General features: G+C 36.4%; 2 protein-coding genes across 2 annotated transcripts; both read right to left on the bottom strand.

Annotated features, from left to right (window-relative positions):
• Positions 1-833: 833 nt before the first annotated feature.
• LOC113558367 (protein ZBED8-like) lies at positions 834-2603 on the bottom strand. The gene has a single exon (XM_026963825.1). It carries the CDS (start codon positions 2601-2603, stop codon positions 834-836), a length of 1770 nt encoding a protein of 589 aa, XP_026819626.1.
• Positions 2604-3449: 846 nt separating this feature from the next.
• Positions 3450-4205, bottom strand: LOC113558366 (piggyBac transposable element-derived protein 3-like). Its single transcript, XM_026963824.1, has one exon. The coding sequence runs from the start codon at positions 4203-4205 to the stop codon at positions 3450-3452; it is 756 nt and encodes a 251-aa protein (XP_026819625.1).
• Positions 4206-15306: the final 11101 nt, after the last annotated feature.

Below are 15306 nucleotides of genomic sequence, written 5' to 3'. Positions count from 1 at the left end.
TAAATGCGTAAAATTGTAAACTTTGGGAATAGATAATTTCCAAAATAATAATTTACGAAAATTTTTGAATTTATACTTTTCTATTCAGAACTTTAAAACGCACATTTTGGTTTTAAAAATTACAAAATTACAAACTTTCGGTATTTTAAATTTAAAAATTCCATTATTTTGGAAAATCGATTATTTTGAAGTTTTTTGAACATAATTATCATAGGAAATTTGAGCGACTTTTTTTTATAAGTACTACGAAATAAAGCATACAAAAAACATACATTTCGAGAAAAAAAAATTCCAAAATATCGCTTGGGAGCTAAACTAGAATTATACCGAGATCATAGTGCTGCAGAATGTTTTTGTAAGACACCAAGTTTTATTTCAAAGCTAAGCTACGAATAGCAACAGATGTTATGGCATATACTTTCATTTGCCTTTGAATTCATTTTGCCAAAATTTGATTCGGTGAATACCGTACAAATAGTTTCTGTCGATAATCTAAAACATAGGTTCTCAAACTTATTTCATCCACCGCCCACCTTGAGAATCAAAAATTGTCTAGCGCCCACTATCTCCCCCCCAAAAAAATTAACTTAGCATCTGTTATATCTTTTAAAAATAGATATTACAATCTATAATATATAAATATGCTATATCTAATTTCTGAGTACTCACATAAATTTTAAATTAGCTTTTTGGATGACAGCAATTAAAACGCATACTTTTTCATACTTAAAAGTATTTTTATTAAAACGAAACATTTATAATTAAAATTATTCACATTAAAATTATTTTTATTAAAATCATGCTAAAAAAGTTATGAATTCAAAATATAAAATTTACTTAATGTGATGGAATCCATGTGCATTAACGAGTTTGTTAATATCTGGCTCAAATTTACTCAAAAACAGCCGTAAATCACCGCGTTCGGTAACAAGCAACCGATTTCTCTTTTTTGTTAGCAGTGTTGCTACAGCACTGAATCCACGCTCAGACAAATACGATGATGGGAATGCTATCAGAAATCGTTGAACAATCGACCATAAACTAGGGTACAGTTCCATGATTGGCTTTTGCAGCCAAAATTCTTGATAGTCATTCTTGAATTTGAATTTGATTTCCTCATTTGTGGTCAATTCTAAAAGTTGTTCTTCTAACTGGGATGATTCTGCTGTGTTGACATTTGAAAAAGGATCTAATACCCAGTCTGGTATGTCCATGTTTAAAATGTCCTGGAATCGTTCTTTGAAATCATTGTGGAGGTTCTCCAAGTGTTGACAGTAAACAACCAAGTCATCGTTGATAAAAGATGCTGCTGCTAAATTAGGAAAGTTATTAAATTCACGTCTACCAATATTTCTCTTGTATAATAGCAGTTTGGCAACGAATGTAGAAATGACAGTTTTTGTTTTAATCAAGTTCAAGTCGTCACCTTGAAGTTGGAGATTGACATCATTAAATAACTTGTAGAGGTCTGTCAAGTACGAAATATCATTCTTTGATGTGATGAGGTTATCGCGAAGTCCTGTGTCTCTGTTTTTCAGGAACTCTATCACAGAGTCAAACAGATTGTAAAATCGAGTCAGACAAGTACCTTTTGACAGCCAGCGCACTTCTGTGTGAAGCAGCAATCGATTGAAATCTTCATCATTAGCAACGCAAAGTTGACTAAATAATCTGTCATTTAGTGAGTTGCTTCTGATTTTATTAACTGCTCTAATAACATAATGCAGTGATTTATGCAGGCTTTCACTCAGATTTTTTGCAACTAAATGCTGGCGATGAATGACGCAATGTACAGCAAGCACGTCTGGAACTTTATTTTTTAAATACGCTATGAAGCCTTTGTGTCGCCCTGTCATAGCTGGGGCACCATCAGTAGCAATTGACATAATATTCATCAGAGGGATTTGCTTTTCATAACAAAACTTTTCCAGTGTATTAAATATGGTTTTTCCTTTTGTATTTGTCTCTAAATTTATCGCAAATAATAGTTCTTGACATATTTTCTCATTTTTTATAAACCTCACGTATGATAACAATAATGCTTCATTAGTTGGTAAAGTGGACTCATCCAACTGAATTGAAAATTGACAAGTCTTCAAATGATTGCACAATGATTCTTCAATATTTTCGGCCATCTCATCAATTCGTCTTTGTACAGAACTATTGCTCAAAGGAATTTTTCGGATAATATCTGCCGCTGGTTTATGGAACACAGTTGTTATTACTTCTTTTAATGCTGGTAAAATTAAGTCTTCCCCAATGGTATGCGGTTTGCCTGCTTTAGCAATTAATAGTGATATATTGTACGACGCACGAAGCCCATCATTATCTTGCTTAGAAGCCGCAGAAAAAAGCGTTGACAAAGTAAGTTGAGCTACGTACTTTTTTTCCATATTTTGAAAGTAAGTCACATCTTTGTCTTTCATATCTGAATGCATTTTATTAAAATGATCGAGTAATCGAGAAGGTTTCATTGCTTCATTTGAAAATGTTTTTTGACATATGAGGCACATTGGCGATGATGGATTTGTCCGACTTTGAATAAATCCGTATTTTATGTATTCCGCACTGTATTGTCTTTTTTTCTTTTTTGCTTCCGACATAGTTTTCACTTCAGAAATATGTAGATATTTTATACGTGCACAAAAAATAAAAACGTGGTCGGCACGGTTCGACACCAAATCGTATACTAAAGTCTGAGTTAAGGCTTGCATCGTAAATTGGACGCAATATAATATTATAAAATATAAATACTAAGTTATCGACTATTGTCGCAGTTACGATAACGCTAATGATCATTAAATACCGACGACGACATCGACGAAACTTCTAGGAACTTTTTATATCTACACGACAATACCTGGAAACCCGTGGGCCATCGCGTCGCACATTACGTATTGGTGGTATATTATTAGCTATAATATACTAGCTATATTATTAGTTAACCCTACAATGCATGATTTTTTTTTTTTTTTTAATTTTTTTTGGGTTGTTTTATTACTTCTTATCAAGGGAAAAATACTTAAAAAAATTTTTTGGTATTTTAAGTCCCTAAAAAACCAATTTTTTAGTTTGTTGCCTGTGAGCAACACTATGCGTTTATGGGTACAACATAATTAATTATTTAATAAATTTAAAAATGTATATCTTGAAAAGTTTTATTGTTTATTGATTAACTATAAATATAATAAAATAATTGACTAACTTGCCAATTACAAAACAAAGTATAATTTTTTAAAAATGTAACATTAAGTAGTAATCAATGTAGTATCAATATGTAACAAAAAAAAATATAGAAATAAAAATAATAAAAAATTAACAACCTTTTTGGTATAAACTTAGAACAAAAATGTAATTGACTGAACTGTCAATACATAACAAAATAAAACAAAATAACTAATATAAGTCACAAAAAACTAAAATAATAATTTAAAAATTATAATGAATTTTTATGTTGTATGCCATTTGGTGAAACAAGTTAGTCCTTTGCCACAACATAAACTTATTTGACATTTTCCACACATCATAAAAGTAAAACCTTTGCAACCTGGATTCTTACATCTAGTTTTTTTTTCACTTTCAATTGGCCAATGATCTAATTTATCAGTTCTCACCTCTTTTGGGGGTGCATGCTGTCCTATTTTAGTGCCCATTTTACCTTTTTTTATAATTCCTTCTTGTACATCATTGGTGGGACGTCCACGTTTTGGGGTATAGGTACCAATTTTGCAGAGAGATAAAGCAAGTTGTTCCCTAAACTTTACCAATGATAGCACACTATTATTTCCTTTCTGTTTCTGAATTCTTTTATGTAGAAGCCAAGAATTTACTACAGTTACATCCAATAAATGGTGGAAAACCCTCATGTACCATTTTCTACTCCTCATCTTTATCTTATGACGCCCAAGTAAGCCATCTAGTAAATCAACACCACCCATGTGTCTGTTATAGACTTGTATTATATTTGGACAGTCAACCTCAATTCTTTTTTTTTGTTTTCTGTCAAACCTACTTACTTTTACAACTGGGTCTATAGCAGTAAATGTCGACAGCAAACTTACAATTTTTGTATCTTTCCATATGACAGCAACTATGTCTGTATCTAACACTTTGGATATACAATGGGCAGTAGTGCCCCTAGGTTGTTTCATTAGAATAGAATCATCTGGCAACATTACATTTTTTAACCTGGCAGCCAGGAACATTTGCAATCCAACAGTGAAGGTTTCATTATATCAGAATACCTATTGTTTTGAAACATTTACGATGTATTTTATTTTTAATGATAGGTAACCTATGCATAATAATAAAATTGAAAAATAAATTCAATCACAATTTCTGTATTGTCATAATATAATAATAAAAACAGTGACATAAAATCAATAAATAAAATCCGCTTTCCTGTGGATATATTAATAAAATAATAATAATAATAATTAATAAAGGTCAATATTATATTATTTGTATAATGTCTTTAATTAAAATTAATAAATTTTTAATTCCGAAGGTCGATATCTCGGTCAATATTGGTTTTTCGACCCCCCTCCAAAGGGCCGAAAGTACTCCCCGGGTGCCGTTCCATAGGATTCGTCAAAAAAATTAGTGGGTTGTGGGGGGCTAAAATTTACACATCTCGCGAATTTACGTAATATTTACGACCCCGCGCCCGCCAAACTTCCCCGCCCGAAAACATCCACGGTATTCATTTCCGCAAAAATTTGAAACCGGAATCGTAATCAGCGGACCGTGCTCTACAGAATTATGATGTTAAATTGTTAAGTATCGAAAAACTTCGCACTGTAACATTCCCAAACAATTGACAAAAGTGCCGAGTAAGAAAAATATTGTTTTAGTATCGTACCCGACACTTTTGTCAATTGTTTGGGAATGTTACAGTACGTTATATTTCGATACTTAACAATGTAATACTGTAGTTCTGTAGAGCTCGTGACGCTGATTCCGATTCAGCTTTTGAATTTCCGCGGAAATGAATGTATTGGAAGTTTTCGGGCGGGGAAGTTATGTGTGCGGGGGGTCGTGATTATTACGTAAATTCGCGAGACGTCTACAATTTAACCTCCAATGACCCATCGATTTTGTCGACAAATTCTATGGAACGGCAACCGGGGAGTATTTTCGGTCCTTTGCATAAGGACCATTACTTAAGTGATCGCACTTAAACTTGCAAAGTCGATTTTGAGAACTTGGTTACTGCATCACTTTTAAAAACTCCAGCCGTCAGCTCGGTGCCTACAGGGTGTTCAGTATTTTTACACGAAACTAGCAGGGATGGTAGCCAGGTACATTTGAAATGAAACAGTGAAGGTTTCAAGTCGGTAGTCCTATTATTCGGTCTTAAATTAATTTTTTTCATAGAAATTTGCATAGTTCCCGGTGATTCCACGGTGCACGGCCACACTCCAGCCGTCAGCTCAGTGCATAAAGGGCATTTGATATTTTTACACGAAACCAGCAGGGATGGTAGCCAGGAACATTTGCAATCCAACAGTGAAGGTTTCAAGTCGGTAGTCCTATTATTCGGTATTTAATTAATTATAGGAAAATAATCACTATTTGTATACCACTGATATAAAAGAAGAATATTCTTAATCAATTCGTATTGTTGTTTTACTTTCAATTGCTTACGGAAAACAGTAGCTGCGTTATTTCCAGTAACCACACTGGTCAATCAATAATAATGCCTATCACTACAACCATAGTAGACCATACACGGACAATTTTTATTTAAGGTTATAAATTATATATAAAACGTAAAGTTTTAAGTATTGTAATAAAATAGCCAATGCTCAGAGTGAGTAATGCATGTTTTGTACATGGAATAATTATATTAAATTAAGTTGTTCTTTTATTTGTCATAGAAGCACCAGATAGTATGTTGTATAACGACATGAAATATAACGGCAGTTTGCGATGGACTAGAGAACTCATACTGGGCCGGTCCGCCCCAAAAAAGGTGCTTAGGGCAAGGCAAATGAAGAGGCAAATAATTGCACGCCATAGCGATGTAAGTATAATAATGTATACTACTCATTTTACAAATAATAAAATATTATTAATTTTCCAAAGAAATCAATAATGGCCGTTGCAAAAATGATCACCTACGTTAAGAGTATGGGGCATACAAAAGTAAATTCTTCAACTTTACAATTGGCTTCGTTTGCATCAGGATTATTCAATATCAAAATTGACAACGTATTAAAGTACCAATCTTTGGAGATCCAAAAAAAATTGTTTAATTTAGACACATTTAATGGCTGTTCGAATACCTCAAGACATCTTTCGATATTTAATAAAGTAAAATCCAAATTCAATATTAATGCTGATGACCAATCAATAATAGATTTCCTTATTGCTGATAATAAACATATAAATAAACAGTCAAAAAAAAAAAATTCAGTTTACAAAAATGAAATAAAATCAATTGTGTCCAGTTTAACTTTTAAGAGTCTTATCAGTATTGATAATTTTAAGTAAGTACTGGTAAAAAAATTAAAGATAGAAAATTTTTTTTTAATTTGTAATTAATACTCTTTACAGTTCTGCGAAAAGTACAACAAATTTAACAACAACGTGTCATGAAGATTATAATACAAATAATATAATTGTGATGGGACAAGAATTAAATAAATTATTATTTCTGTTAGAAAACAACATCATTACCCAAAAATTGTGGGACATTGTTCAAAATATGTTTGATAATTTTATTTTTTTACCAAGTAAAATGAAGATGTTACATTCACAATTGTTTTCAATGTTCATGTTTCCGGATTTCACAGCATACAATTATGAGTAAATATACACATTCATAAAATACATTAATATGTATACATTATTGTATTTCATTGGTATTTCATATTTTCAGAAAACAAAATCCTAATATTGGATATATTTTAAAAAACATTATACATTCATTTGTAAAATGTACAATTATGAACATAATTAATATATGTTACATATGGCTGTTCTCGGAAGACTATATGACCCATATTGATAATTGCGACTTTATATATTATACAATTATTGAACAACGTTTTAATGAAATGTGTGTCAATTTACAAAATATCTCAAAACCTAACCTTACAGTGCCTAAAGATAATATATTTCTTTTTTTAAATAAACTAACAGTGGCAAAGTAGTATAATAATTGTCAAAAAATAATTTAAAATTTTGGTTATTAGGTATAACTCTACTAAGGCGCATAACGACATTTGCACTAGCACCTAGGTCTGGCTCACTTGCTTTTCTACTTTCACTATTATTTTCTTGACCTGAACAAAACTCAAAATTATATGCGAAACCTGAGGCACCACTAAGAACAAAAAACTTGTAACCCCGTTTATGAGGTTTATTGGGCATATATACTTTGAGTGAACTTCGTGCTTTTGTACTACATATTTGTTCATCAACTGCCAAGTTTTCTTCAATTGGTATAGAACTAAATCTTTTTCTTAACGTTTCAATAAGTGGCCTAATTTTATGTATTTTATCTCTGCCAGGACCAGTAGAAGTTGACAAATTATCATTAAAATGAAGATTAGCTCTAAGTTTTTCAAATGTATTTATAGTCATTGTAGCTTTTATCAAATCATTACCCAATACTGAGGACCAATAATTTCTTATATTAGATGTATTTATCAAGCTCATTATTATAAGAATACCAATATATTTTTGTAAGTCCTCATTGTTAATTTTTAAGGGGTTACTTGAGTTATTCTGTACACCATATTTATATGTTTCACAACATATATGGTCTAACAAATCAGAGGTAAAAAAATATTTGAATATTTGAAAAGGGGTTTCTAATTCTAGGATATCACTAGGTAAATCCGAATTGCCAAGAAAATGGGTATTTATTACTGGAAAGTTACCTTCAGTCCAAACAACATTTTTCACTTCAATTGATGGTATAGAAGGTACTGATGCAATAACTGGGATGTTTGTTTAGATTGTCTAGTTTTTTTATTATTTGAAACATTCTGTTTTTTAATAACTGGTTCAGTGGATGTTGAGGGGGATGAAATATTTATATCAGAAAAATGACTATTATCTACAACAGGTTCTATAATAGGAAATATAACATCTTTGTCGACAATAGATTCAGAACAAAACTGCTGAGATATTAATCCCTCAAAGGTAGTAATATCTGGTTCATCTATATTTACTATATAAATCTAGTTGATCATCATCAACATCACTTTCAAAATCATCTTCAGATCCTGATGGTATATCTAATAACTGTAATATGTCACTATCGTCTATTTTATTAGCCATATTAAATTATTATTCTTAAAAAGTACACTAAAAACAGTCAAAAACTCAAAATAATATTAGTCGTTGAACAGCGATAGTCAGTGAAACGCAAGTTGTTGTCTATTAGTAATCATTTGTTTATATTATCATGATAACATAACGTGAATGCATAATGTTGCTCACAGGCAACAAAGTAAAAACCGAGTTAGTACAATAGTACGAATCGACAAAATGTCAATTATTCTATACTAACTGACTTATTACAGTGTAGGAAAAACAAAAAAATTTTTCCCAAAATTATTATATGAAATATCACTGATTTATTGTACTGTGAATATGCATACATCAGTGAAAAAATTGATAATGCCGATAACGAAAAAAAAAAATTAAAAGGCTTAAAATAAATATAATTAGTTATTTCCTTACTATTATAATCACCATAAAATGAATATATACCATCTTAAGTACTTTTATAAGTATTTATAAACATTTTACGAAAAGTATTTTTGATATTAGAGGCTATTATACATATTGTTGCCCACAGGCAACACCACGCATTGTAGGGTTAATCCGCGATCATTGAATATGTGGTATTTTGTTTTAATAAATATAGATTTACTATATTAAATTTTGTATTAATATATGTATAAATATATAAATGAGACTTTTTTTAATATAATATAATTATAATATTTATATATATAATTTTTTGTATCGCCCCTAAACCTAACTCAACGCCCCCAAAATTCCTTCGGGCATCCTACCGCCCCCCTGAAGACCACCAACGCCCACTAGGGGGCGCTATCGCCCACTTTGAGAATGACTGCTCTAGTCTATGACAAGTTGATAACATCAGCCCCTACAACATCTTTAGAAAGATATTTTCGATTAAATGGGTTTTATTTTGAAGTAACACGCGAGCTAGAACACAATTTGTATAAAAGTTATCTGTATATAATGTTCGTCCTGCATTTAATAAATTATTAGTAGTTTCATCACAATCTTTTCGCCAACATTTCCTGTAGCTGTTACTGTGTTAACCTCTTGACCAGAATATATTTAAAAATCATATGTGTAAACATTCCTAGTACAAAGTTTACAAACTTTGATACCAAATTTATGTTTTTTTCTTAGAATGTATTGCCTAAATCCAAAAAGACCTCTGCAGGCAATCATACTTCCACCAACTGAATAAACTGACTGAATTTTATTTTTTAACAATGTAAGAAAGGGTTATTATTGAAATGTAACATCCTAATTCATAATTCATAGCTCATATCTATAGCGTGTTATTAAATGTGATATAAAATAATTTTAATCCGCCACGACATTCCACCTTTCGGTGCATTCCACATCACCCCGAACATCGTCTCCGCCGTGATGTCCTCGCCAATCAGTGTGTTCATAATTCTTCTTCTTCCGTACCACGCGTCGCATTCGAAAAGTGTATGGTGGGCGTCGTCTGTATGGTAGCCACAGAACATACACTCAGGTGACGGTAGCTTACCGAATCGGTGTAGGTATGCCGAAAAGCATCCATGCCCTGTGAGGGCTTGTGTTAGGTGGTACTCTACCATACCGCTCGTTCTTTTGTGCCATCTCTTAATGTTTGGTATCAGCCTATGAGTCCACCTTCCGTTATCAGCCTGTTCCCATTTTGATTGCCATGCTTGTATCATTTTGTCTTCTGCTTCTACTTTTCCTTCTGTCGTCTTCATGCTACTCCTGTATTCCGCTACCAGATCTGGGGGTGGCATTCCGGATAGGACTTCCACAGCCGATTTTGAAACGGTTCTGTATGCCGCTATGACTCTGATGCCGATTTTCCTATTGCTTTTTCCCATTTCAGTCCATCCTTTGCATCCCATGTGCTTGGCCCAAACTGGTGCGCCATAAAGCATAATGCTCTGCGTAACGCTTGCTAGAAGTCTTCTGTGCGATTTTGCTCCATCTGTGTTCGGCATGATTCGCGTGAGCATTGTGGTCACGTCATCCGCTCTCCTGGATAATAAGTGCATGTACAATAAAATTCAATTTTCCGTCAAAGTGCAGGCCAAGGTATTTGACGGTTTTTTTGGATTGGATTGTGTATCCCCTTATCATTATCGTTAATTCGTTATGTTTCCATCTCTTAGTGAATAGGATTACTTCTGACTTCTGGATCGCCAGTTCGATTTCGGTTTCTTCTAGCCATTGCAGGACCTTCTCACCTGCTTCTTCTAATAGTCTTTCTATTTTCACCTTGTCATTTCCTGTTGCAATGATAACGACGTCATCGGCGTACACTATCAGTTCAACTCCTTCGGGCATAGGCTCGGAGAGAAGGCTGTCGTATAGGACGTTCCACATTGTAGATCCCATCACCGATCCTTGTGGGATGCCTGCCGATAGTGCTTTCATTACTTCTTTGCCTGCTGTCTCGTACATTAATTTTCTGTCGTGGAAGTAACTGTCCAGTAGCTTGCATAGGTACGTCGGTAGTCTTTTGCCGGTGGCTGCATCGATGATACCGGACCAAGGTGCCGAATTAAAGGCGTTTCGGTCGTCTCAGTAGTCCAGTCATTAGCCTTCCTGTGTGACTACCCACTATATCCCTCAGTCTGATAGCCGCGTCCACTGTGGAATGGCCTTTGCGGAATCCGTATTGGTTGTTAGCTATGCTATTATTTCGTTCTAGGTGGTCTCTAATTCTAGTGTCCAGGATCTTTTCGAATAATTTCCTAATAGTGTTCAACATACATAGTGGACGGTATGAGGACGGGTCTTCAAGCGGCTTGTTTCCTTTTCTTACTAGTACCAGCCTTGCCGTTTTCCAATTAATAGGGAAACTAGCCTTTGTAACGCATCTGTTATATGTCTAGTATCAGTCCCGGTCTTAGATCGACAACTCTCTTCAGTATCTCGTTTGGTACTCCATCTATTCCCGGTGCTTTATTTGACTTGAGTGTCTTCGTTGCTCGCTTCAGCTCCACGTATGTTATCGGAATAGGGATTTCTCCTTCCGGCCATATCACTACGTCTATGGTGGGATGTGTTGGGAATAGCTTTTTGATAATGGATTCTACTCTCCCTGGTGTATCAATGCCTGGTATTGGGGTCTTTTTGCACAAATTTTCCCATAACGAGTTTATAAGGTTTGCCCCACGGGTCGGACTCCACCATGCAGCAGAGCTCGCGCCATGACTTTTCTTTTGACTTTTTGATGGCCTTCGTCAGTTCGAGTTGGGCTTTCTTCAGTTCCTCTTTCTCTGCTATGCGTTCACCATCTCCTGAACGTTTCCGTTTTCGCATGTAGATACGACGTAGACGATTACTTGTTTCTCTCAAGCGTTTGATCTCTGGCGTCCACCAGTGCACAGATTTTCTCTTGGAGGTTACTTTCGTTCTTGGCGCTACTTCATCCAAGATTCCGGTTAGTGCGTGGTTAAGTGCCTCTGCACTGTCGTTTGCTGTTGCGCCGATATCGATTTCGCAGCTTAGTACAATTCTCTCGAGTTTCTTTCCGTCTATATTCCTGGTATTTCGGCGTGTGATTTCTTTGTATGATCTTGGTGCATTGTCCTCAATATTATACTCGATATAGCTATGGTCGCTATGAGAATATTCCTCCAGAACTCTCCAGTTGGTGACCCTTGCAGCCGAGTTAGCTGATGCCATTGTCACATCGATATGTGACTCTGAGTCACCTCGCTGCCAGGTGGGTTTATTGCCTTGATTACACACCATCAGCCCTAGAGCGTTCACAAATTCAAACAGGGATTCTCCTTTGTTATCGTTTGCTGGGGATCCCCCATGCTCGATGCTTGGCATTGAAGTCCCCAGCTACAATGACATCGCCGGATGCGGATCTGATGCTCAATTCGAGTCTAGTCAACCAGTCTTCGTACTCCCTTATACTGACGTTTGGGCTGATATAACATGCGTATATCCTTGTTTTCCGTACAGTGATCCAGGAGAATCCGTTTTGTGCATCACCTATCTCGTCGATTGGAATGTCGTTGCAGTTGATTATGGCAGCTCTGATGGTTTTGTCGCAGTATCAGCCATGGGCTTCGTTCGTGTTTTGTCCGTAATTGTAGTATTCGCTCACGATAAATAGATCGATCTTGTCTTCGCGTGCTTTTTGAAGTGCTAGGTCTTGAGCAGCACTCTTTCCTGCCAGGTTTATTTGCAGGACTCTTATCATTTTGTCCCTTGGGACTGTTCGGATTGGGGTGTGATTCCCGTCCCGTTGTTCTCACTATCTCGGTTGGTGATGTTCGATTGCTCGACGCACTCCTTGGCCACATCTCCCTTCTTTTTACATTTAAAGCAGCATTTTGTGCGGTCCTCTCTTCAACAGTTCGCCGCAAGGTGTCCGGCCTCTAGGCACCTGGAGCATAACCTTTTCCTCTCTTCCTCTCCTCTGGTATTCTCACTTTACAGTAATTCCATCCTATTTTGATATTCGGTCCGGCGGCTAGGCGGATTGCAACCGCTATCGGGGCTGCGATCATAGCCGTGCACCATTCGTTCGTTCCCGTCCGGATTGTAAAAGGTTTGATGTGGGCCAGCTCCCGGTCGATTTTCGTCAGTTCTGCACGTACTTCTTCGGCGTCTAGTGACTCGTCGACTCCCGAGATGAGCACTGGTGTCGTTCTGGCGGTTTGTCTCACTGACATTTCCTCTCCTAATTTCTCCGTCAGTTTTTTGGCGAAGAGATCGGCGTTTTCCTTGCTTTTGACTTCGATGAGAACGTTGCCGTTCTTCTGATTCCCACTACCTCTATCCCGAGTTCTTCGAGGTTTGGGACTGCGTCTTTTGCCTTTTTGATCGCTTCCGCGTAGGTGAGTTCGTCTGGTGGCACATTGAGAATGACCGCTTCGTTTTTAGGCAATTTTCTCCTCAGTCTCTGCACTTTTTTCTTCTCCGCGTTTTCGTTTCCTCTTTTTCCGTTTTGGCTTTTTTTTATTGGTGACTGTCGTCCATTGTCCGTCTTCTTCCTCCGTTTCGATCTGCTCTGAAGGCTGCAACTGCTGCTGTTGTCGTTCCTGGCTGTCTTTGCGGCTCTGTTGCTGTTGTGCTGGCCCGTTTTCTCGTTGGTTTTGCTGCTGTTATGGTTGCTGGGATTTTTCTTGCCGTGGCTGCTGTCGTTCTGATTGTATTTTTCGCTGCTGCTTTGCCTGCTGCTGCGGTCGTTGCTCCTCCTCTCCTATCTGCCACTGTCGTTGTTGCTGCTGGCCCACTTGCCGCTGTAGCCGTTGCTGCTGCAGTTGTAGTTTTTATGCTTCCGCGATTTAGGAGATGGTCGCGTTTTGTATTTTGATCATCTCTTTGATTTCTGCCAGCGCTCTGGTAAGCTCGGATCCTTGGTGTCTGGGTTCGGCTTGTGCCAGCTCTTTTTCGTCCGTTTGGGTGGCATTGCATTCGTGTTGCACTGTGGTGCCTGCCTGACAGCTTCTGGATATTGTTTGCGTCTTGACTCTGCCAGTGACTCTGGCCCAATGGATCAGTCCCTTTGTAGCGGTCGCCAGTTTGGTTACCAGTGCTTTAATCTCTTTTTTGGTGTTGGTTGCAATGGTTACTTCGTTCTCCAGCTTTTTGGATGTGTCGTATACAGCTTCTAGGCACTTGTGGAACTGAGCGTTTCCTTTCGCCTTGTCTTTAGTTGTTGCTGCCTCTGCGAGCCTCGTTGCCAACTTTCCAGGGGGGGTTTTTGTTGTATCCGTATCCGAATCTCCTTGTAATGCCTGATTCCGTCGCGTGACCGTAGTCACGAATGTCTCAGCAGTAGTAGTGTTGCCGGACGAGAGGGCCATGCTGGGCATCCCCTCGTTCCGGTTTTGGCTTGCTGATGTCGACCTTTGAAGCGAGCCACCTCCAACTGCCGTCTCCTGGTGTCCGACCACCCCAGGTAGAGTGGCACCAGGACGGGACTCGTCATTGTTGCTTTGTACTTCCATGTTGATTTTGTTTTTGGCTTGGCTATCACCACCGATGCCAGCCTCGCGTCGGTTGTCTTGTGTCGTTCCGTTTCCTGATCTTGCTGGACACCGGGGGTCGATCACGCCCCCGGTGGTGAGCTTGTCCCCGACCGCTTATTCACCCAATCTCGAAGGGAGCAACTGACCTAACTTAGGCAAATTAATCCAGTATGAATTCCAGACATGGCACGTGTCCCATCAGTTGCCAAACCTAAACACTTTGACCAATCTACTTCGTTTTCTCTTACAAAGCTGTCAACAGATTTAACTCTTCGAGGCGCGAGATTTAAATAAATTAAAACACCCGTCTTGCACACAAACTTTGTTTTTTATTTTTTTCGAACTATTTTAACAACAAAACACTATTTGTCACTTATAATTAAATGCTCAAAAATTAAAAAAATTATTTTTTTATTAACAAAAAAGAAGCGGGTTAAAAAATGCCCCGTTGTGCAGGATCATCAAAATTTTTCTTTATTCTTTTTGCACTGTAATAAATTAAAAAAATATATTAAAATCAAAAATGATAATATTAAAATTAGCAAAAACTTAAAAAAAACTTACATATTAACATAAGTGGTAGTTGTTGAAGCAATTTCTGGACTTTGAAATGCAAAGTGGTACATCACTTATGGTGCATTTCCAATCTGTGCGAACTTCTTTTTCTTTAGTGCTACAATGAGCGAATCTTTTTCTTGTCGTCCAGTCTAGCTGATGTGCTGATTGGTCCTTGAAAACGGATGGTGATACATAAGGTCTTTTTATGGAAATAGGTGATGGTGATGCGGAACTTTTCTGTCGGCGTTTTTGAAATCTCACGACGAAAATTTTTTAATGTCATTTTTGTATATTTAATATGAGAATTTACAATAGCTGCGTAAAAAAAAAAGAAAAATATGTGATACCACCACTTTCGACTTTTTCTATCTATGTGATACATCTTTTTATATTGATCAAATTTATCGACGCAGTTCATGTTCATATTATAGTCCTTAAGAACACTAGGACACAAGGTATTATTGATGTGGTTCCATCTTTTGATTTTCTTTTGACATCAACGACATCAGTAGGA

The sequence above is a fragment of the Rhopalosiphum maidis genome, chromosome 3, assembly GCF_003676215.2.
Source record: "Rhopalosiphum maidis isolate BTI-1 chromosome 3, ASM367621v3, whole genome shotgun sequence".
Classification (NCBI taxonomy): Eukaryota; Metazoa; Arthropoda; class Insecta; order Hemiptera; family Aphididae; genus Rhopalosiphum; species Rhopalosiphum maidis.
This window is presented reverse-complemented; position numbering and strand designations above follow the sequence as displayed.

Bases quoted from the DNA above. Each gene is read 5' to 3' on its own strand.
- LOC113558367 (XM_026963825.1), bottom strand. From the start codon at position 2,603: ATGTCGGAAGCAAAAAAGAAAAAAAGACAATACAGTGCGGAATACATA.
- LOC113558366 (XM_026963824.1), bottom strand. From the start codon at position 4,205: ATGTTCCTGGCTGCCAGGTTAAAAAATGTAATGTTGCCAGATGATTCT.